General features: G+C 38.1%; 1 protein-coding gene across 6 annotated transcripts in view; it reads left to right on the top strand.

Annotated features, from left to right (window-relative positions):
* Positions 1–23754, top strand: part of PGR (progesterone receptor) — a 107739-nt gene that overhangs the window by 48202 nt on the left and 35783 nt on the right. For 4 of the 6 annotated variants that reach the window (XR_004053736.1, XR_004053735.1, XM_030918925.1 and 1 more), the window contains one exon: positions 20262–20567. The exons of the other annotated variants lie outside the window; for them this stretch is intronic. Coding sequence is in view for 2 of the 4 variants with exons in the window: in XM_030918925.1 (XP_030774785.1) it covers positions 20262–20567 (306 nt within the window). In the remaining 2 variants the exon portion in view is untranslated. The remainder of the gene's footprint in view (positions 1–20261; positions 20568–23754) is intronic. 6 annotated transcript variants of the gene reach the window in all.

Raw genomic sequence — 23754 nt, 5'->3', positions numbered from 1 at the left:
CCCCCACAGCTGCTTTTACAGGCTGGCATTGAATGCCTGTAGCTATTCCAGGCACACAATGCAAGCTGTTGACGGATCTACCATTCTAAAGTCTGGTTGATGGTGGTCCTCTTCTCACAGCTCCACTAGGCAGTACCCCAGTGGGACCTCTGTGCAAGGGCTCCAACCCCACATTTCCCCTTCACACTGCCCTAGTAGAGGTTCTCCATGAGGTCTCCGCCCCGAAGCAGATTTCTGCCTGGATATCCAGGCATTTCCATACATCCTCTGAAATCTAGATGGAGGTTTCCAAACCTCAACTCTTGCCTTCCACATACTCCCAGGCCTAATACCATGTGGAAGCCACCAGGGCTTTGGGTTTTCATCCTCTGAAGCCCTGGCCCAAGCTGTACCTTGGCCCCTTTTAGCAACAGCTGGAGCTGGAGCAGCTGGAATGCAGAGCAGCATGTCCCAAGGCTCCACAGAGTAGCTAAGCCCTAGGCCTGGCCCACAAAGCTGTTAATCCCTCCTAGGACTCTGCCTGTGAAGGGAGGGACTGCTGTGAAGGTCTCTGAAATGTCCTGAGACATTTTCCCCGTTGTCTGGACTGCATTTGATTCCTCTTTACTAATGCAAATTTCTGCAACAGGCTTGAATTTCTCCCCAGGAATTTTTTTTTTCTTTTCTACCACATGGCCAGGCTGCAAATATTCCTCTTTTTTTTTTTTTTTTTTTTTTTGCTGTGCTTCACTTTTAAATGTAAGTTCCAGGTTCAGATAATCTTTTTTTCCTGCATATGAGCATACATGTTTAGAAACAGCCAGGTCACATACATCTTGAATGCTTTGCTGCTTAGAAATTTCTTCCACCATATACCCCAAATCATCTCTCTGAAGTTCAAAGCTTCACAGATCTCTAGGTCAGGAGCAAAATGCCACCAGTCTTTCTGCTAAAGCATAGCAAGAGTGACCTTTACTCCAGTTCCCAATAAGTTCCTCACTCCATCTGAGACTACCTCAGTCTGGAGTCATTGTCTATGTCACTATCAGCATTTTGTTCACAACTATTCAACTAGTCTCTAGGAAGTTCCAAACATTCCCATATTTTTCTGTCTTCTGAGCCCTGCAAACTGTTCCAACCTCTGCCCATTACTCAGTTCAAAATCACTCCCACATTTTCAGGTATCTTTTTAAACAGTGTTCTACTCTCCCAGTCCCAATTTTTTGTATTAGCTCATTCTCATACTGTTATAAAGAACTAACTGAGACTGGGTAATTTATGAAGAAAAGACCTTTAACTGACTCATTTCTGTAGGCTTAACAGGAAACATAGCTAGGTCATCTCAGGAAACTTACAATCATGGTGGAAGGCAAATGGGAAGCAAGCACATCTTACCAGGGCAGAGCAGGAGAGAGAGAGGGAATGACAGGGTAAGTGCTACCACTTTTAAACCATCAGATCTCCTGAGAACTCACTCATTATCACAACAACAGCATGGGGGAAATCTGCCCCATTAAGAATTAAAATTCAACACGAGATTTGGGTGAGGACACAGAGCCAAACCATATCAGGCATTTAGACCATTTATGTTCAAGGTTAATTTTTATATGTGAGGTTTTGATCCCTTGTTTAGTTGTTAGCTGTTTGCTTTGTTGTTTCTATTGTGTTTTTGCTTTGTAGGGTGTGCAGGCTATGTGCTTAAGTGTGTTTATGTGGAAGCAGGTATGGTTCTTTTGTTTCCATATTTAGAACTCCCATGTAAGGATCTCTTATAAGGATGGTCTAGTGGTAACAAATTCCTTTAGCACTTGATTGCCTGGAAAAGATTTTATTTGTCCTGCACTTGTGAACCATAGTTTGGCAGTATGTGAAATTATTGGTTGGAATTTCTTTTAAGAACGCTGAAAATAGGCCCCCAGTCTCTCCTAGCTTGCAACCCTCTGCTGAGAAATCTGTTATTATCCTGATTGGGTTCCCTTTGTATGTGATCTGCATTTTTCTCTGGCTGCCTTTAAGATTTTTTTCTGTAATGTTGCCCTTGAACAGTCTGGTGACTATATATACCTTGGTGATTTTTTGTTGTTGTTTTTTTGTTCTGTTTTGTTTTGAGACAGAGTCTCACTCTGTCACCCAGGCTGAAGTGCAGTAGTGAGATCTTGGCTCATTGCAACCTCTGCCCTCCAAGTTCAATGGATTCTCCTGCCTCAGCCTCCCGAGTAGCTGAAATTACAGGTGCCTGCCACCGTGCCTGGCTAATTTTTTGTATTTTTAGTAGAGACGGGGTTTCACCATCTTGGCCAGGCTGGTCTTGAACTACTGACCTCATGATCCACCTGCCTCAGCCTCCCAAAGTGCTGGGATTACAGATGTGAGCCACCACGCCCAGCCGGTGATGTTCATTTTTATGGTATCTCACAGGTGTTCTCTGGATTTCTACCTCTCTAGCAAGATCAGGAAAGTTTTCTTGAATTATTCCCTCAAATATATTTTCCAGTTTGTTTGCTTTTTCTCCTACTCTCTCAGGAATGCCGAAAATTCATAGGTTTTGTTGCTTTATATAGTCTTATATGTCTCAAAATCAGCTCATTTAAAATAATTTTTTTCTTTATTTTTATCAGATTGGGTTAGTTCACAAGACCAGCCTTCAAGCTTTAAATTTTTTTCTTCTGCTTGATCCAGTCTATTGATAAGGAATTTCAAAATATAATTGAAAACTTTAAGTGAGTTTTTCAACTCCAGAAGCTACTATTGATTATTTTTAAGATGTTCATTTCTTTCTTAATTTCCTAGATTGCTTTAGAAGTTTGTGTTGGTTTTCAACCTTGTCTTGGATTACAGTGAACTTCCTTGCAATCCATGCTTTGAATTATTTATCTATTATTTCTGAGTTTTCATCTTGGTTAGGGACCATTGCTGGAGAGCTAGTGCAATCCCTTGGTGATGTCACTACAATCAGATTTTTCATTATGCCAGAATTCTTGCACTGGTTTCTTCTCATCTGGAGACACTGGCACTTCAAATTTTTGTAATTATTTTCATGTGGGTAGGAGTTTTTCTTTTTTTTTTTTTCTTTCCCTATAATGGTATTATTATTTTAACAATGATTTTTTTGTTTCCCTTTTCCCCTTTTTCTAGGGATTGTGCCTCTAAAGAATGTTGGGTAGGGTCTTTTCACTTTGATTCTACAGCCCTATGTACTTCTTTCACCAGGTTTTATACTGGGCTCTGCGGGTCATCCCACAAGCCCATAGGCAGCACTTATAGGTAAGAGCAGGCTGTGACCAATGTGGCTGGATATATACTTGATCGTTGTTTACTAGCGAAAGCTCTCCATTGACTCAGGCAATGGGCTGATACTGATTCGTACAATGCACGGTAGTCAGAACTCCCTGCTCAGCCCCAGGGAGATGGGAGCCACAAAGGGCAGGTTTGGACCCAGCAGGTCCACCTGCAGGTCCCCTGATGGCAGGCACCAGCACCAGTCCCAAGGAAGAATCAGTGGGTGGCCCCCAAGCACCCAGAGTTGGACATAGATATGAAGCGGAAGCCTCCTTAACTCCAAATTCTCTGCATGAGGGGCATCCTAAGCTCCTCATTCAGGAGATTGGGTGCTCCAGATGCCTGGAGATCTACTTTGGCATGGAATAAAGAGGGCCCCCGTGCACCAAGATCTCCACACAGGAGGGGTAAATGACAGTTATGAATAGTGCTGCAGTAAACATGTGAGTGCAGATATTTCTTCCATATATCAGTTTTCTTTCTTTCAGCTATATACCCAGTAGTAGGACTGCTACATCACACGGTAGTTCTGTTTTTAGTTTTAGGAACCTCCATACTGTTTTCCATAGTTACGGTACTAATTTAGATTACTACCGACAGTGTATGAGCATTTCTTTTTCTCCATATCCTCACCAGCATTTATTTTTTGTCTTTTTAGTAACAGCCATTTTAATTGGGGTGAGATGATATCTTATTGTGGGTTTGATCTGCATTTCTCCAGTGATCAGTGATGTTGAGCATTTTTTCATATATCTGTTGGCATTTGTATGGCTTCTTTTGAGAAATTTCTGTTCAGACATTTTGCCCATTTTTAAATGGGATTACTTGGGTTTTTTTTGCTATTGAGTTGAGTTCTTTATATATTCTGATTTTTTTTTTTTTTTTTTTTTTTTTTTTTTTTTTGAGACAGAGTCTCGCTCTTGTTGCCCAGGCTGGAGTGCAGTGGCCGGATCTCAGCTCACTGCAAGCTCCGCCTCCCGGGTTCACGCCATTCTCCTGCCTCAGCCTCCCGAGTAGCTGGGACTATAATCCGCCACCTCGCCCAGCTAGTTTTTTTTTTTTTTTTTTTTTTTTTGTATTTTAGTAGAGACGGGGTTTCACCGTGTTAGCCAGGATGGTCTCGATCTCCTGACCTCGTGATCCACCCGTCTCGGCCTCCCAAAGCGCTGGGATTACAGGCTTGAGCCACCGCGCCTGGCCTATTCTGATTATTAAACTTGTCAGATGAATAGTTTTCAAATATTTTCTCTCATTCTTTAAGTTGTCTCTTCACTTTGTTATTTCCTTTGCTGTGCAGAAGCTTTTTAGCTTGATGAAATTCCATTTGTCAATTTTTGCCTCGATTGCCTATGCCTTGAGGTCCTACTACAAAAATATTTGCTCAAATGTTTTAAAGCAGTTCCCCAAAGTTTTCTTGTAGTAATTTTGTAGTTCCAGGTCTTACACTTAAGTCTTTAATCCATTTTGATTTTATTTTTGTATGTGGTGAGAGACAGTGATCTAGGTCCATTTTCTGCATATAGGTAGCCAGTTTTCCCAGCAGCATTTATTGAACAGATTGCCCTTTCCCCAGTGTAAGTCCATGGCACCTTGGTCAAAAATGAGTTGACTGTTAATGCATGGCTTTATTTCTGGGTTCTCTATTCTGTTCCATTGGTCTTTGTGTCTGTTTTTATACCAATATCTCAATATGGTTGAGAATTCTCATTTCTGACATAGAGAACATTTGAATAACAAAAGATAAAACATGATAGAATATTAGAAAGCTTTAAAAATATTTAATAAAATCTTACAGTAGAATAATAGAGGTCATAAATATGTTTTGACATGTCATGACATAGATTTTGTTAGGAGCAGTTTGTTCTTATCTGCTCCGGTGGCTATGTTTTGATTATAACAATTATATTTGAGTTATTTGATTTCTTCATTGCATATGATTCTTGTTTTTAATGAATCACTTCCCTACCTTCAACAACAGGTCACAGTGAACTTTTGCTTTAGTTCACTGCTGTACAGCACTGAGTGGGAAGATAGTTACGCCCTTAAGGATGGTAATATATCTTCTACTTTAGGTGTTCTGCTTCCATCTTCTTTCTTCTAGAAAACATTTTTGTTTAATGACTCACAAAACATATCTGAAATGAATACAGCTTTATATTTTGCAGTTGTAAAAATGCTAAACTAGTATAAGGTAATTAGCTCTTTCAAAAATAAGTAGCTTTCTGCATAAAAGTATGATTAAATGAATAGTTACCTTTGTTGAAATTTTTTTAAATCCACAGTTATAGGTTTTATGGGTTTTTCTCTTTTTCTGTATTATTTTTTGGTAGAGAGCCTTATCTTCACATTTTAAAAGGTTGTGTTAGTCAGTTTCTCTCCTACTCCCCCTACCTCCTCCTCCACCTAGATTCAACCACTTCTCATGGCAAAGAGAATGACTTTCTGGGCTAGAGAGTATGGGTTGTGTAGTAAAGATTTTTGTTGTTTTTTGTTTTCTCCTCCTACACTTGACAGCCAACAAGGCTACAGTCTTCTTTGGAAGAATTGCAAAATTCTTGAATTTAGGACACAGTGGTATCTTTTCTAGAAGTATAGAGTCCTGCTCTGTGCCCTTAATACTCTAAGAACAAAAATTATTTTTCCTCTTTAAGGCAAGATCTATTGTGGATAATGGCTACCACCTACCTCTCTAGACCTCACATAATTTTCCTCTTATGGGCATCTCTTTTTCCACCCAAATCCTGGCCTTTGAATCAGCATCTCCCAGAGACAACACCTCTCACATTGTTCCCTGAGTTCACTGCATTGAAGCCTGCAGCCAACTGATATCTTTCTCATCAGTCTGGTTGTTCACCCTAAACACCATCTCACACATGCTAGCTGGGGATGGTCCTCAGAGTATTCATTCTCATTTCTTTGCTTAAAATTTTTCTGTGTTTGTATGGGATGTCTTTTGTAGTTGCCAACTAGAACTTTTCAGTAGTATCTATTATTTTCTAGACTCAGTAAAATGTTAGAATTGAGGGGTTCAAATATTTCCTCCATTGTAGTTGACTGTATTTGAATGATTGATATACGTTAAAAAAAATCAATTCTAGTATAGTTTTGTTTTTTGGAAAATACCTGATTTCACTTTATATTTCCTGTTGTCTAGCATCTTTGTTTTCTTTGAAGTATATACAAAGGCACATTCTGTTTTGATCTGGAAATTGGAGGTGAATCCTGAAAAACGGAAGGCAAACACTATCAGTGCTATAAAGGATTTAAGTGTAGTGCCAGTGGACTGATTCCAGCACTGCACAGTAGTCATCATCATTTTGGTAATCTGAAGTAGAAGCATGCCTCTAGAAATCCTTCCATATTTTTATATAGGTAGTATAAAGACGATTGTCTATAAATTCACCTTAACTACAGAGATTCTTCTGATATAATAAAAGAAAAATACAGAGATTTTTTCAGGATGGGAATGCAAACACTAGCAAATTGGAAAAGCAAAGTAGAACTTCTGAATTAATAGAATAAGTTAAATAGGAATGAGAAAATAAAGGGAAACTTGACCAAGCTAGCAAAGAAAGAAAATGGAAAAGAGGTAATTATGAGACATTAGAGCACAAACTCTGTTGGGAAAAAAAAAATCCATTTGTAGTTTACAAAAATAGTAAAGATATAGAAAAATCTATTGAAAATACAAAAATCTGTATTCCTCTTTTATTATATCAGAATTAAATAATAATTTTGTCTGCCCTGTTTTACCAAATTATTTTATTAAAACACGTTAAGGAAGTTTACAAGCTTTTCTTCTCCCAGCTCTCATTCTCTATAGGATTTTTGCTGAGATATTTCAAAATTTTTATTTTTAGGTTATATTTAAGCTTTCACTTCTAATAAATCTCTCTCAAAAACTTTTCATATCACTTGTCATAAAAATTTATTCTCATAGTATCATCCAGATTCAGTTACGTATACATTGAGAATAATTGTACAATACTGTTTCCTAGACTCTTCATCTTATCTTTTCAATGCATGATATTTAAATAAACCATACTTTTTAATGTTTTTTTTATTTTTTATTTCTAATTTTTTTATTATACTTTAAGTTCTGGGATACATGTGCAGAACGTGCAGGTTTGTTACATAGGTATACATGCACCATGGTGGTTTTCTGCACCCATCAACCCATCATCTACATTAGGTATTTCTTCTAATGTTATCCCTCCCCTACTTCCCACCCCCAATAGGTCCTGGTGTGTGATGTTCCCCTTCCTGTGTCCATGTGTTCTCATTGTTCAACTCCCACTTACGAGAGAACATGCAGTGTTTGGCTTTCTGTTCTTGTGTTAGTTTGCTGAGAATGATTGTTTCCAGCTTCATCCATGTCCCTGCAAAAGACATTAACTCATTCCTTTTTATGGCTGCATAGTATTCCATGGTGTATATGTGCCACATTTTCTTTACCCAGTCTCTCATTGATGGGGATTTTGGGTTGGTTCCAAGTCTTTGCTATTGTGAATAGTGCTGCAATAAACATACATGTGCATGTGTCTTTATGGTACAATGATTTATAATCCTTTGGGCATATACCCAGTAATGGGATTGCTGGGTCAAATGGTATTTCTGGTTCTAGATCTTTAAGGAATCACCACACTGTCTTCTACAGTGGTTGAATTAATTTACACTCCCACCAACAGTGTAAAAGCTTTCCTATTTCTCCACATCCTCTCCAGTATCTGTTGTTTCCTGACTTCTTTATAGTCACCATTCTAACTGGCATGAGATAGTATCTCATTGTTGTTTTGATTTGCATTTCTCTCATGACCAGTGATGATGAGCTTTTTTTCATATGTTTGTTGGCCACATAAATGTCTTCTTTTGAGAAGTGTCTGTTCATATCTTTTGCCAACTTTTTGATGGGGTTGTTTGTTTTTGTGTAAATTTGTTTAAGTTCCGTGTAGATTCTGAATATTAGCCCTTTGTCAGATGGATAAATTGCAGAAATTTTCTCCCATTCTGTAGGTTGCCTGTTCACTCTGATGATAATTTCTTTTGCTCTGCAGAAGGTCTTTAATTAGATCCAATTTGTCAATTTTGGCTTTTGTTGCCATTGCTTTTGGTGTTTTAGCCATGAAATCTTTGCCCATGCCTATGTCCTGAATGGTATTGCCTAGTTTTTCCTCAGGGTTTTTATGGTTTTCAGTCTTACACTTAAGTCTTTAATCTATCTTCAGTTAATTTTTGTATAAGGTGTAATGAAGGGGTCCACTTTCAGTTTTCTGTATATGGCTAGCCAGTTTCCCAAACACCATTTATTAAATAGGGAATCCTTTCCCCATTGCTTGTTTTTGTTAGGTTTGTCAAAGATCAGATGGTAGATGTGTGGTATTATTTCTGAGGCCACTGTTCTGCTCCATTGGTCTATATATCTATCTTTGTACAAGTACCATGCTATTTTGGCTACTATAGCCTTGGAGTATAGTTTGAAGTCAGCTAGTTTGATACCTCCAGCCTTGTTCTTTTTGCTTAGGTTTGTCTTGGTTATACAGGCTCTTTTTTGGTTCCATATGAAATTTAAAGTAGTTTTTTCTAATTTTGTGAAGAAAGTCAACGTTAGCTTGTTGGGGATAGCACTGAATCTATAAATTACTTTGGTCAGTATGGCCATTTTCATGATACTGATTCTTCCTATCCATGAGCATGGAGTGTCTTTCCATTTGTGTCCTCTCTGATTTCATTGAACAGTGGTTTGTAGTTCTCCTTGAAGGGGACCTTCACATCCCTTGTAAGTTATATTCCTAGCTGTTTTACTCCCTTTGTAGCAATTGTGAATGGGAGTTCAGCCATGTTTGGGCTCTCTGTTTGTCTATTATTGGTGTATAGGAATGCCTCTTATTTTGCACATTGAGACTTCACTGAAGTTGCTTATCAGCTTAAGGAGGTTTTGGACTGAGATGATGGGATTTTCTAAATATACCATCATGTCATCTGCAAAGAGACATAATTTGATTTCCTCTCTTCCTATTTGAATACCCTTTATTTCTTTCTCTTGCCTGATTGCCCTGGCCAGAACTTCCACTACTGTGTTTAATAGCAATGATAAGAAAGGGCATCCCTGTCTTGGGCTAGTTTTCAAAGGAAATGCTTTCAGCTTTTGCCCATTCAGTATGATATTGGCTGTGGGTTTGTCATAAATAGGTTTTATTGTTTTGAGATACGTTCCATCAATACCTAGTTTATCAAGAGTTTTTAGCATGAAGGGGTGTTGAATTTTGTCAAAGACCTTTTCTGCATCTATTGAGATAATCAAGTGGTTTGTCATTGGTTTTGTTTATGTAATGGATTACATTTGTTAATTTGCATATATTGATCCAGGCTTGCATCTCAAGGATGAAGCTGACTTGATCGTGGTGGATAAGCTTTTTGATGTGCTGCTGGATTTGGTTTGCCAGTATTTTATTGATGATTTCTGCATCTATGTTCTTCAGGGATATTGGCCTGAAATTTTCTTTTTTGTTGTGTCTCTGCCAGGTTTTGGTATCAGGATGATGCTGGCCTCATAAAACAAGTTAGGGAAGATTTTCCTCTTTTTCTATTATTTTGAATAGTTTCAGAAAGAGTGGTCCCAGCTCCTCTTTGTATCTCTGGTAGAATTCAGCTATGAATCTGTCTGATCCTGGATTTTCTTTTTGGTTGGTAGGCTATTAATTACTGCCTCAATTTCAGAACTTGTTATTGGTCTATTCAGGAATTTGACTTCTTCCTGGTTTTGTTTTGGGAGGGTGTATGTGTCCAGGAATTTATGCATTTCTTCCAGATTTTCTAGTTTATTTTCATAGAGATGTTTATAGTATTCTGTGATTGTAGTTTGTATTTCTGTGGGATTAGTGGTGATATCACCTTTATCATTTTTTATTGTGTCTATTTGATTCTTCTCTTTGTTCTTTATTAATCTGGCTGGTGGTCTATCTACTTTGTTAATCTTTTCAAGAAACCATCTCCTGGATTCACTGTTTTGTTTTTTTTTTTTTTAAGGGTTTTTCGTTTTCTTGTCTCTATCTCCTTCAGTTCTGCTCTGGTCTTAGTTATTTCTTGTCTTCTGCTAGCTTTTGAATTTGCTCTTGCTTCTCTAGTTCTTTTAATTGGGATATTAGGGTGTTGATTTTAGATTTTTCCCGCTTCCTCTTGTGGGCATTTAGTGCTATAAATTTCCCTCTAAACACTGCTTTAGCTGTGTCCCAGATATTCTGGCACATTGTGTCTTTGTTCTCATTGGTTTCAAATAACTTACTTATTTCTGCCTTAATTTTGTTATTTATGCGGTAATCATTCAGGAGCAGGTTGTTCAGTTTCCATGTAGTTGTGCAGTTTTTAGTGAGTTTCTTAATCCTGAGTTCTAATTTGATTGCACTGTGGTCTGAGAGACTGTTATGATTTCCATTCTTTTGCATTTGGTAAGGAGTGTTTTACTTCCATTTATGTGGGCAATTTTAGAATAAGTGCGATGTGGTGCTGAGAAGAAGATATATTCTGTTGATTTGGGGTAGAGAGTTCTGTAGATGTCTCTTAGGTCCGCTTGATCCAGAGCCTGAGTTCAAGTCCTGAATAGCCTTGTTAATTTTCTGTCTCGTTGATCTAATATTGACAGTAGGGTGTTAAAGTATCTCACTATTATTATGTGGGCATCTAAGTCTCTTCATAGCTCTGTAAGAACTTGCTTTATGAATCTGTATGTTCCTGTATTGAGTACATATATTTTCAGGGTAGTTAGCTCTTCTTGTTGAATTTATCCCTTTACCAGAGTAATGCCCTTCTTTGTCTCTTTTGCTCTTTATTGGTTTAAAGTCTGTTTTATCAGAGTAGGATTGCAACTCCTGCCTTTTTTAGATTTCCGTTTGCTTAGTAAATATTCCTCCATCCCTTTATTTTGAGCCTGTTGTGTCTCTTCATGTGAGATGGGTCTCTTGAATACAGCACACCAATGGGTCTTGACTCTTTATCCAGTTTGCCAGTCTGTGTCTTTTAATTGGGGCATTTAGCCCATTTACATTTAAGGTTAATATTGTTATGTGTGAATATGATCCTGTCATTATGATGCTAGCTGGTTATTTTGCCCATTAGTTGATGCAGTTTCTTCCTAGCATTGATGGTCTTTACAATTTGACATGTTTTTGCAGTGGCTGGTACTGGTTGTTCCTTTCCATGTTTAGTGCTTCCTTCAGGAGCTCCTGTAAGGCAGGCCTGGTGGTGACACAATCTCTCAGCATTTGGTGGTCTGTAAAGGATTTTATTTCTCCTTCACTTATGAAGCTTAGTTTGGCTGGCTATGAAATTCTGGGTTGAAAATTCTTTAGAAATGTTGAATATTGGCTCCCACTCTCTTCTGGCTCGTAGAGTTTCAGCAGAGAGATCTGCTGTTAACATGTTGGGCTTCCCTTTGTGGGTAACCTGACCTTTCTCTTTGGCTGCCCTTAACATTTTTTCCTTCATTTCAACCTTGGTGAATCTGACAATTATGTGTCTTGGGGTTGCTCTTCTTGAGGAGTATCTTTGTGCTGTTCTCTGTATTTCCTAAATTTGAATGTTGACCTGTCTTGCTAGGTTGGGGAAGTTTTCCTGGATAATATCCTGAAGAGTGTTTTCCAGCTTGGTTCCATTCTCCCCATCACTTTCAGGTACACCAATCAAATGTAAGTTTGGTCTTTTCACAAAGTCCCATATTTCTTGGAGACTTTGTTCATTCCTTTTCATTCTTTATTCTCTAATCTTGTATTCATGCTTTATTTCATTAAGTTGATCTTTAATCTCTGATATCCTTTCTTCTGCTTGATTGATTTGGCTACTGATACTTGTGTATGCTTCACGCAGTTATAATGTTGTGTTTTTTTCAGCTCCATTAGGTCATTTATGTTCTTCTCTAAACTGGTTATTCTAGGTAGCAATTCCTCTAACCTCTTTTCAAGGTTCTTAGCTTCCTTGCATTGGGTTAGAACATGCTCCATTAGCTCTGAGGAGTTTCTTATTACCCACATCCTGAAGCCTGCTTCTGTCAGTTTGTCAAACTCATTCTCCGTCCAGTTTTATTCCCTTGCTGGCGAGGAGTTGTGATCTTTTGGAGAAGAAGCATTCTGATTTTTGGAATTTTCAGCCTTTTTGGGCTGGTTTTTCCTCATCTTCATGGATTTATCTACCTTTGGTCTTTGATGTTGGTGACCTTCAGATGGGGTTTTTGTGTGGATGTCCTTTTTGCTGATGTTGATGCTGTTCCTTTCTGTTAGTTTTCCTTCTAACAGGCCCCTCTGCTGCAGGTCTGCTGGAGTTTACTGGAGGTCCACTCCAGACCCTGTTTGCCCTGGGTATCGCCAGCAGCAGTACAGCCAAGATTGCTGCCTGTTCCTTCCTCTGTAAGCTTCATCCCAGCAGGGCACCCACCAGATTGCCAGCCAAAGCTCTCCTGTATGAGGTGTCTCCCAGTCTGGAGGCACAGGGGTCAGGGACACACTTGAGGAGGCAGTCTATCCTTTAGCAGAGCTTGAGCGCTGTGCTGGGAGATCGGCTACTCTCTTCAGAGCCAGCAGGCAGTAACGTTTAAGTCTGCTGAAGCTGCATCCACAGCCACCCCTTCCCTCAGGTTCTCTGTTCCAGGGAGATGCGAGTTTTATGTATAAGCCCCTGACTGAGACTGCTGCCTTTCTTTCAGAGATGCCCTGTCCAGAGAGGAATCTAGAGAGGCAGTCTCGCTATAGCAGCTTTGCCAAGTTGCAGTGGGCTCCACCCACTTTGAAGTTCCAGGTGATTTTGTTTACACTCTGAGGGGAAAACTGCCTACTCAAGCCTCAGTAATGGTGGACACCCCTCCCACCACCACGCTCCAGTATCCCAGGTCGACTTCACACTGCTGTGCTGGCAATGAGAATTTCAAGCCAGTGGATCTCAGCTTGCTGGACTCCATGGGGGTGGGATCTGCTGAGCTAAATCACTTGGCTCACTGGCTTCAGCCCTCTTTCCAGGGGAGTGAATGGTTCTGTCTCACTGGCATTCCAGGTGCCACTGGGGTATGAAAAAAAAACTCCTGCAGCTAGCTCAGTGTCTGCCCAAATGGCTGTCCAGTTTTGTTCTGGAAACCCAGGGCCCTGGTGGTTTAGGCACCCAAGGGAATCTCCTGGTCTGCGGGTTGCAAAGACTGTGGGGAAAGCGTAGCATCTGGGCCAGAATGCATTGTTCCTTACAGCATGGTCACTCACAGCTTCTCTTGGCTAAGGGAGGGAGTTTCCCCACCCCTTGTACTTCCCGGGTGAGGCAATGCCCCACCCTGCTTTGGTTCGCCCTCCATGGGCTGCAGCTACTGTCTAGTCAGTCCTAATGAGAGAGGCAGGTACCGCAGTTGAAAATGCAGAAATTACCACCTTCTGCGTTGATCTCATTGGGAGCTGCAGACTGGAACTCTTCCTATTCGGCCATCTTTCCATTCAGCAATCCCCCGACTTTTTTTTTTTGTTTTTTGTTTTTTGTTTTTTGTTTGTATTATACTTTAAGTTCTGGGATACGTGTGCAGAATGTGAAGGTTACATAGGTATACATGTACCATGGTGGTTTGCTGCACCTAACAACCCATCTTCTACATTAGATGTTTCTTCTAATGTTATCCCTCCCCTAGCTCCCCACCCCTCAACAGGCCCTCATGTGTGACATTCCCCTCCCTGTGTCCATGTATTCTCATTGTTCAACTCCCACTTATGAGTGAGAACATGCAGTGTTTGGTTTTCTGTTCTTGTGTTAATTTACTGAGAATGATGGTTTCCAGCTTCATCCATGTCCCTGCAAAAGACATTAACTCATTCCTTTTTATGGCTGCATAGTATTCCATGGTGTATATGTGCCACATTTTCTTTATCCAGTCTCTCATTGATGGGGATTTTGGGTTGGTTCCAAGTCTTTGCTATTGTGAATAGTGCTGCAATAAACATACATGTGCATGTGTCTTTATGGTACAATGATTTATAATCCTTTGGGCATATATCCAGTAATGGGATTGCTGGGTCAAATGGTATTTCTGGTTCTAGATCTTTGAGGAATCACCACACTGTCTTCTAAAATGGTTGAACTAATTTACACTCCCACCAACAGTGTAAAAACTTTCTTATTTCTCCACATCCTCTCCAGTATCTGTTGTTTCCTGACTTTTTAATGGTCACCATTCTAACTGGTGTGAGATGGTATCTCATTGTTGTTTTGATTTGCATTTCTCTCATGACCAGTGATGATGAGCTTTTTTTCATATGTTTGTTGGCCACATAAATGTCTTCTTTTGAGAAGTGTCTGTTCATATCCTTCACCCACTTTTTGATGTTTTTTTTTTTCTTGTAAATTTGTTTAAGTTCCTTTTAGATTTTAGATATTAGTCCTTTGTCAGATGGATAAATTGCAAAAATTTTCTCCCATTCTGTAGGTTACCTGTTCACTCTGATGATAGTTTCTTTTGCTCTGCAGAAGGTCTTTAGTTTAATTAGATCCAATTTGTCAATTTTGGCTTTTGTTGCCATTGCTTTTGTTTTTTAGTCATGAAATCTTTGCCCATGCTTATGTCCTGCATGATATTGTCTAGGTTTTCTTCTAGGGTTTTTATGATTTTATGATTTTTATGATTTTAGGTCATATGTTTAAGTCTTTAATTCAACTTGAGTTAATTTTTGTATAAGGTATAGGGAAGGGGTCCACTTTTGTTTTCTGCATATGGCTAGCCAGTTTCCCCAACACCATTTATTAAATAGGGAATCCTTTCCCCATTGCTTATTTTTGTCAGGTTTGTCAAAGATCAGATGGTTGTAGATTTGTGACATTACTTCTGAGGCCTCTGTTCTGTTTCATTGGTCGATATATCTGTTTTGGTACCAGTACCATGCTGTTTTGGTTACTGTAGACTTGTAGTATAGTTTGAAGTCAGTTAGCATGATACCTCCAGCTTTGTTCTTTTTACTTAGGATGTCTTGGCTGTACGGACTCTTTTTTGGTTCCATATGAAATTTAAAGTATTTTTTTCGAATTTGGTGAAGAAAGTCAATATTATCTTGATGGAGATAGCATTGGATCTATAAATTACTATGGTCACTATGGCCATTTTCACAATATACATTCTTCCTATCTATGAATATGGAAAGTTTTTCCATTTGTTTATGTCCTCTCTGATTTCCTTGAACAGTGGTTTGTAGTTCTCCTTGAAGAGGTCCTTCACATCCCTTGTAAGTTGTATTCCTAGGCATTTAATTCTTTTTGCAGCAGTTGTGAATAGGAGTTCACTCATGATTTGGCTTTCTGTTTCTCTGTTATTGATGTAAAGGAATGCTTGTGATTTTTGTACATTGATTTTGTATACTAAGAATAAGCCATATTTTTTAATATAAAATATTTTAGTCATACAAAAAACACATATAAAGCAAATGACATAGAAACAATTGATTAATATCCACCTCTAGACTCAATTGGCTTAGGAAAATATAAATATTTCACTACACTTGAAACTGATTGCATGTATATCACTTTCCTCTTTCCCTTTCTGCAGAAACCTCTATATCTTTAATTTAGAGTTGGTCATTTTCTTATATTATTCTATAGTATTTTTTAATATCTATGTATTTCTCACCAATATATTTTTAGTTTTGAGATATTTTTTCTACTCCATAGAAATGGTATGTATATTTATGCAATTTGATCTTACTGCCTAATATTATATTTGTGTGTTTTTGGTTTTGATTTCTATTATTCTGCTTTTTTCTACACTGTATGATTTATTTATTCTCATGTATTAACATGTGCTTCCACTTGGTATTTGCTGTACTTTACCTACAGTTCAATTGTGAACATTATTGCACATGTCTTCTGGTGGTTCATGTGTGAGAGTTTCTGTAGGTAACCTGCACACCTGGGCATGAAATTTCTGATTGTAATACATGATCATGTTGGGCTTTACTAGCTAATGCTAGATTGTTTTTAAAGTGGTAGTTTACACTCCATGGCAGCTCTTTATTGTTTTGTGTGTTTCTGTATTCTGTGTCTTTGCCATTTTAGGTAGATGATGTCTCATTGTGGTCTTACTTTGCATTTCTCTGGTTACTAATGAGGTCAGTCATATCGTTGTGTTTTGTTGTCTATATTTTTCTTCCTCTGTGAAATATCTGTTCATGCCTTTTCTTTCTGATTTGTAATAATTCTTTGTATATTCTGGATATATATGTTATAAATATCTACAGGATAGACAAGAACAACCTATCTGGTAAGGTGATATGCAGAAATATAAATTAGGTGAGGAAGCAAGCCATGCAAATATCCAAGGAAAAAGTCATTTCAGGCAGAGGAAACTGTCAGTGTAAGACCCCAAGGCAGAAACACACTTCAGGGGCAAGATGGGCATCAATATGAAGGGAGCATGAGGCAGAATAGAAGAGAGACTATGCAAGAGTAAGTTGGGCCTTGTAGAGCTTGGTAAGAATTTTAACTTCATTCTAAGCAAGATCAGGAGTCACTGAAAATTCAAGCAAGGAATGACATAGTCTGATTTAAGTCTTTAAAGTTGTGTAGAAAATAGGCTACAAAAAACAAAAGCTGGGAAACCAGCCAGCATATGTTACAGTAGTCCAACTGTGATTGTGAGGATGTAAATTATGGTGCAAGCAGTGGAAACAGGGATTTTAATTTGGGTTATATTTTCATCGTTATCCACCAGATTTGCTGATGTATTAGATACGAGGTGAGAAAATAAGTGAGGTATCAATGACTCTAGAGTTTGGGGCTAGAACAGGTGTAGATGAAGTTATAAATCTGGAAGGTGCATGTTTGGGCCAATGCATCAAAGTTCTGCTCTAGACATATTAATTTGAGGGGTCTGTTAGAAATACAAGTGGAGAAGCCGAGATGGGGGAATCCCGAGGCCAAGAGATCCACACCATCCTGGCTAATACGGTGAAACACTGTCTCTACTAAAAATACAAAAATTTAGCCAGGCATAGTGGCAGGTGCCGAGTAGTCCCAGCTACTCGGGAGGCTGAGGCAGAAGAATGGTGTGAACCTGGGAGGCGGAGGTTGCGGTGAGCTAAGATCGCACCACTGCACTTCAGCTTGGGCACAGAGTGAGACTTTGTCTCAAAAAAACAAAAAAACAAAAAAAAAAGAAAGAAAGAAATACAAGTGGAGATACTGAGAATACAGTTGGATAGTTGAGTCTAGAGTTTCTGGGAAAAGCTGGGACTAGGACTGTAAATTTGGTAATCATTAATGTCTAGATGATATTAGAGATATAGAACTAGGTGCAGACACTTAGAAAGAGAGCATAGTTATCTAAGAGAAGTCTGAGGACTGAGCTCAGGGTACTCAAAGATTTAGAAGTTGAGAAGATGAAAAACAGCTAGACAGAGAGACTGAAAGAGTGACTACAAGAATGAAATATGTGGAAGCCAAATGAATAAGAGCGTTAAAAGATGACGGAAATGATCAATGTGTTAAGTACTTACCCAGGTTAAGTCCAGGACTGAGAATTGGCCATTGTTTTTTGACATTTGGAAATCTTTGAAGACCTTGCCAAGAATAATTTGGTTGGGATAAGGAGAGGAATGACCTGACTGGAGAAGGTTCAAGGGAGAATTGGAGAAGAGGAAATGGAGAGAGTGATGTTTCTCCACGGAATAGATTATGTGTGAGAGGGACTATTAGAGGATGCAGACAAGAGGGCAGATGATTTCAGAGAAAAGTCTCTGAGTGGGTGACAAGGACTAAGATTTGGTACTGAAATGTCAGGAATATGAACTGTAACAGGAGGGAAGGCAGAGTACAGGGGTAGCCATACTGTAGATTGGCCACAAAGAAAATATTTTCCAAATGGGGCTTTATCCCCCTTAAGCCTCTCCCAAATCATTACCTCTGCTTCTGATTCAATCCCTCAAAACCTCATCCATCAGCTTGAATGAGAGACAACTAATAAATAATAGATAATAAAGACAAGGTATTCAGAGTGGGAGATGGAAAAGACAGTAATGTATTCTTTCATTCATTTAGCAGACATGTATTGCCAAAAGACACTGGAGAAAATAAAGATGACAAACAGGTGGTGCCTTTGTTGAAGATTATAGTCAAGGACAGGAAAACTTTAGCCCTCTTCTTAACATTTTCTTCCCTTAGACACAACACACACACACACACACACACACACACACACACACACACACACACACACACAATTCCTGGCATATACTATATACTCCGTAACAGTTCCTTCCCTTCCCTTTGTGACTCATTCCTTCCCCCAGAAAGCTCATTTGATCTCTGCAAATAATTTTGAATCCCCTTTGTTTCTAACTGTGGCAATTGTTTTGTTTTCCCATCTCCTACAAGTTCTAGCTCAACCCGTCGGGGCTTTTATTTTGTTGTTTGTTTGTTTGTTTTGAGATGGAGTTTCTCCCTTATCACCCAGGCTGGAGTGCAATGGCATGATCTTGACTCACTGCAACCTCTGCCTCCTGGGTTCAAGTGATTTTCCTGCCTCAGCCTCTGGAGTAACTGGGATTACAGGTGCCCACCACCACACCCAGCTAATTTTTGTATTTTTAGTAGAGGCGGGGTTTCACCATGTTGGCCAGGCTGGTCTCGAACTTCTGACCTCAGGTAATCTGCCCACCTCGGCCTCTCAAAGTGCTGGAATTACGGGCATGAGCCACCATGCCTGGCCATTCCTTGGGGTTTTATAGAACAAGTATGATCCTTTTTCTTTATGACAATACCCTGAGTTCAGAAATCTCAGAGACAAATGTTTACAGAGACCAGGTAAACAAGTGGCTAGAGTGACAAGACTTAAGAAAAGAGACCATTGGCGTACCACCAGTTTGTGGAGGGAACTGGACAAACTGGAATACCCATGCCCCATCCAAAGGCAACCATTGCAACTAAGCTTTAACAGATTGTTGCCACCTAAGTAATTCACGGATGGTCTCGTAATTCTGATCAGCATTGTCTGAGCCAAACAAAGCATATCTGTGGCCATGATCAGATACTAGAGCCAGCAGACTGCAACCTCTGCTTAGATAATTGCAGGTGTCAGCCTTCCCTTGGCTAAACAGCCACTTCACACTGATAAGTAGCCCTTGCCTGGCACAAAGCAGGTGGGGCTGAATCCAGCCTGATATCACATCACCAGAACTTTCTCTAATTCTCCTCAAGGCAGCTGTGAACTACCAGCAGCCCAAATAAGCATCCTTCTCTCCTTCAATCATTTCTCATAAAGCAGATTCTATTCATCTCACCATCCATCTTTTTCCCCTAACATATCAGAATTCATCAAAGTAGAAACTCTAGAAATCATCCAGAAATACAAATGTGATCTGACCAGCATGGGTGTAAACTTCCTCTTTCATTAATTTAGAAAAAGGGTTATTAATTTTGAGTCTTAGATCTCATAAAAGTAGAGCTGGATTGATTTTAAGATATCAATGAACCCACTGAAATTGTATAAAAAGATTTTGTGGGGCTGGCAAACAAATGCTTTTCTTTTAACATATTCTTAAAAGAATAAAACCCTAAAGAAGATTTAACAACCACTATAGACTAAGTTTCAATTCATGTAGTCTGTAGCATTAGCTTTTGGAAGGCTGTTCTGTCAGAATATGGACCCATACTGAGTTTAGTCTCTACTAAAACTCTTTGTCTTTTTATTCATATCTTCTCCTACACAGCTCCATAACCCCTGCAGAATACTGGTATAATTACCCACACCCCACCCACCCACTGATTGTTGATGTAACTAATTATTTAATCCAAGTCTGAGGCCTAAACTTTTTTAATCAAGCGTCACATGTTTTAATTTATCTTTTTGTAATTTTAATATCTAACATTTTTATTCCATTTCATTTTATTCGACTGATGCTAAAATGTATAGTGTTATAATTCTAAGATTTAGGAAAAATAATATTATACTGGGATATGGAGTTTCTATATATTTACATGAACCTCCTTTTTTTCCTTCTCTGTAGGTCGAAAATTTAAAAAGTTCAATAAAGTCAGAGTTATGAGAGCACTAGATGCTGTTGCTCTCCCACAACCAGTGGGCATTCCAAATGAAAGCCAAGTCCTAAGCCAGAGATTCACTTTTTCACCAGGTCAAGACATACAGTTGATTCCACCACTGATCAAACTGTTAATGAGCATTGAACCAGATGTGATCTATGCAGGACATGACAACTCAAAACCTGACACCTCCAGTTCTTTGCTGACAAGTCTTAATCAACTAGGCGAGAGGCAACTTCTTTCAGTAGTCAAGTGGTCTAAATCATTGCCAGGTAATAATAATTTTTATATACAGCATGTAATAAAAAATGTACTGTTTGTTGTATTAGTAGATTGTTAAAACACTCTATGCAGTAAATTAACTACAATATAAAACAGTGTATGATAGTATGTGTTTCAGCAGTTCAAAATATTTGTCTGGGACCCTAATATGTGTTGTAGAAATATAATCAAATAAAGAACATACTGAATCTTATTGATGAGTCAGAAATTGCATACATTAAACTTATGCTAATAAGAAATAGCTTAGGTTTACGTGTTCAACCACAGATATTACGGTAGCTCAGAAATATAAACTGATCATTTTTTATAAATGCCCCATTTATTCTAAACCTTAATTCAACCAACCTTATTTGGTTGAAAATAAAACTGAAGTATAAAGTCATATAAGAAATCAAAATAGTATTCAGAGTACAGTAAGGTGTCAGAAGTAAATGGAGAAAACAGAATTCCTAAACATAAATTACTTTAAAAAAATAATAGCATACAGAGAAAAGAATCTCTAGTCACTATTCCTTTAATTTTACCCAGACGAAGGGAGTATATCACCCAGCAATAGAGAGAACTTGGATTATATCATCACAGAAGAATTTCAGTCACTTTACTTATCAGCTATTTTTGCTCCCTCACCACAGCTCTGTAGGAGCCAAGTACTTGAAAGAATAACAAGCATGAAATTCTCATTTGGTTAAATCTTAGACTGCAGAGCCAGGAGAATACATGTATAGCAATTGTTTGTGAAGGCATTCCTCCAATAATTAGGAATAGAACTTTTTAAAAAACTACATTCTCTTCACATCAGTAATACCCTTGTACTGCTATAGACCAAATTATTTTTCTAATATCTGATCAAGAATTAAACATATTATGTCCTTTTAGTCCCCAAGTAAATTCAATGGCTCTTTTAGAAAAAGAATTTCTTCCCAATTTGCCTTAACATAACTCTCAGTTATTATTCTACCTGAAAGGTTTGAAATACAATAGATGAATTGTTACTGAAAATTCAATTACATGAAACAGAAAGAAAAATAGATACCTATTTGTTGAATCTTTAAAAAAAATACATATTAAGAAAAGTTAATAGACTTCAGTGTTCTAGTGGAGATGAAGTAATTTTACGGAAAAATCAAAATGCCCAGATTCTTACTGACTTCGGTCTCACTGAAAGGCCTTAAACAGATAATAACTTTTTGAACATTCTGAATGTTTAGATTTTATCACACAGTGGTTATCAAACTTGACAGAGCTTTAATAAATAAAAATAACCCAAGAGCATTGATGAACTTTTTCTATTTAAAAATGAGTGTTTAAACATGTGTTTAATTTTTCTCCATTGTTCTATTATTTGGAAAATATGATTTCTTTGATTTTTGTTGATATAGTTTATATTCCTTTTGTTTGCAATGTTGGAGGTTCTTTACTGTTTAAAAAGATTCTAGCATCAGCTGGCAACGTTAGAAAATAACCAGTTATACTTGAAAAGATGACTTATTCACTTTGGATAAAAGCTAAGTGACCTTTTTAACTGGAAACAGTTGTCTGTCAGAATTTTTTGACCCCCACACAGCCTCAAAAAGGAATGAGAGAAAACTCTTACATTGAATTTGGTGGCAACTTTTTTAATGCTGCAAAATGTAATTTTTGTTTAGTAAATCAGAATAATGGCAACACTAGTATTACCCATACTGTTTCCATTAATTGCAAACAGGGAAACATTGAGATTATCAAAGTGTCTTGTGGCCTGTGGACTTTTAAAACCATATTTTCATGGTTTGCATTTTGGGAATAGCACTACTGAATGAATTATGAAAATGGCCAGTTAACTAGAGTGACTATTTGACCTCTGAGAAAGGACTTGGAGGGATATATGTATAGAAAGTAATTTAGTATCATTAGCTACTTAAAACTTATTTCAATTGACTTTAAATAAGCTTACAGTTTTTATTCACTTATTCACTCAATAAATGACTATTATGTACCTGCTGGGTGCAATATCTAATAATTAAACAGTGGTTTAGAAAGAAAAGTCACAAGGCTGGGCTCATGGTGTGAATGCATTTTGGTGCAGGACATCCTAGCATCTGGTCATCAGTTTTGCATGTAAAAGAAATTTATTTCATTCATTCACTCATGTGCAAAGTAAGTCTGTGGAAGACAGACTTTTTTAAGTGAGCCTCACTAATAAGCCAGAATGTCAACTAACTTGCTTATTTACAGTGACACACACACACAATATAAATATACATAATACTTATGTTGCTAGGAACATATATTAACAGATCAGATCATTCTTTCACAATAGAAAACTGTATTCGGGAAGTCACATTAAGATCTGATACAGAATGACCATCATAACAAAGGTGACGGCATTTATGAAGACACCTAGAGAATTCTTATTGCCTGGTCAGGGCTTTCTCATTTCTCCTTTGTCTATATTCGTCCATTATCTTGGATCTCTTATAATAATGGTAGTTTATATTTCTTCAAAAATATTTCACATATATCCTTTTTCTTTCTTTTCTTTTCTTTTTTTTTTTTTTTTTTTTTTTGAAACAGGGTCTCACTCTATTGCCCAGGCTACACTGCAGTGGCACGATCTTGGCTCATTGCAGCCCGGACCTCTTGGGCTCAAGTTATCCTACCACCTCAGCCTCCTGATTAGCTGGTAGCTGGGACACTACAGGCATGTGCCACCTTGCTCGGCTAATTTTTTAATTTTTACTTGAAATTGGGTTTAACTGTGTTACCCAGGCTGGTCTTGAACTCCTGGGCTCAAGTGATCTGCCTGCCTCAGCCTCCCAAAGTGCTGGAATTACAAACATGACCCACCACGCCCCACCCCATTTTCTTTAATAGAGACTTGTAAGATGCTCTAAACTTATGTCAGCACATTTAGAAAACATTTCTTAGGATGCATTGCCAATGAATGATTTTACATTGACTTTTATCGTAGCTTCAGTGGGCAATATTTTCTTATTTGAAATGTAGAGCAAAACTATATTTGACTTTTTTAATGAACAAGACATGTTCCCTCTATTAAGGAAAATTCAATCCAATGGGAGAGAGAAGATACCCAAACAACTATAGTGTTATGTAAAAGTGATATAAGATACAGATATAATGAAAGTGGGGGCAGAAGAACATTTTTGGCTTCAAGGACTAAAGAAGACTTCAGAGACA

This window comes from Rhinopithecus roxellana, chromosome 15, assembly GCF_007565055.1.
Source record: "Rhinopithecus roxellana isolate Shanxi Qingling chromosome 15, ASM756505v1, whole genome shotgun sequence".
In the NCBI taxonomy this organism is placed as follows: domain Eukaryota; kingdom Metazoa; phylum Chordata; class Mammalia; order Primates; family Cercopithecidae; genus Rhinopithecus; species Rhinopithecus roxellana.
The sequence above is the reverse complement of the archived record's forward strand: the minus strand, read 5'-3'. Positions and strand labels throughout refer to the sequence as shown.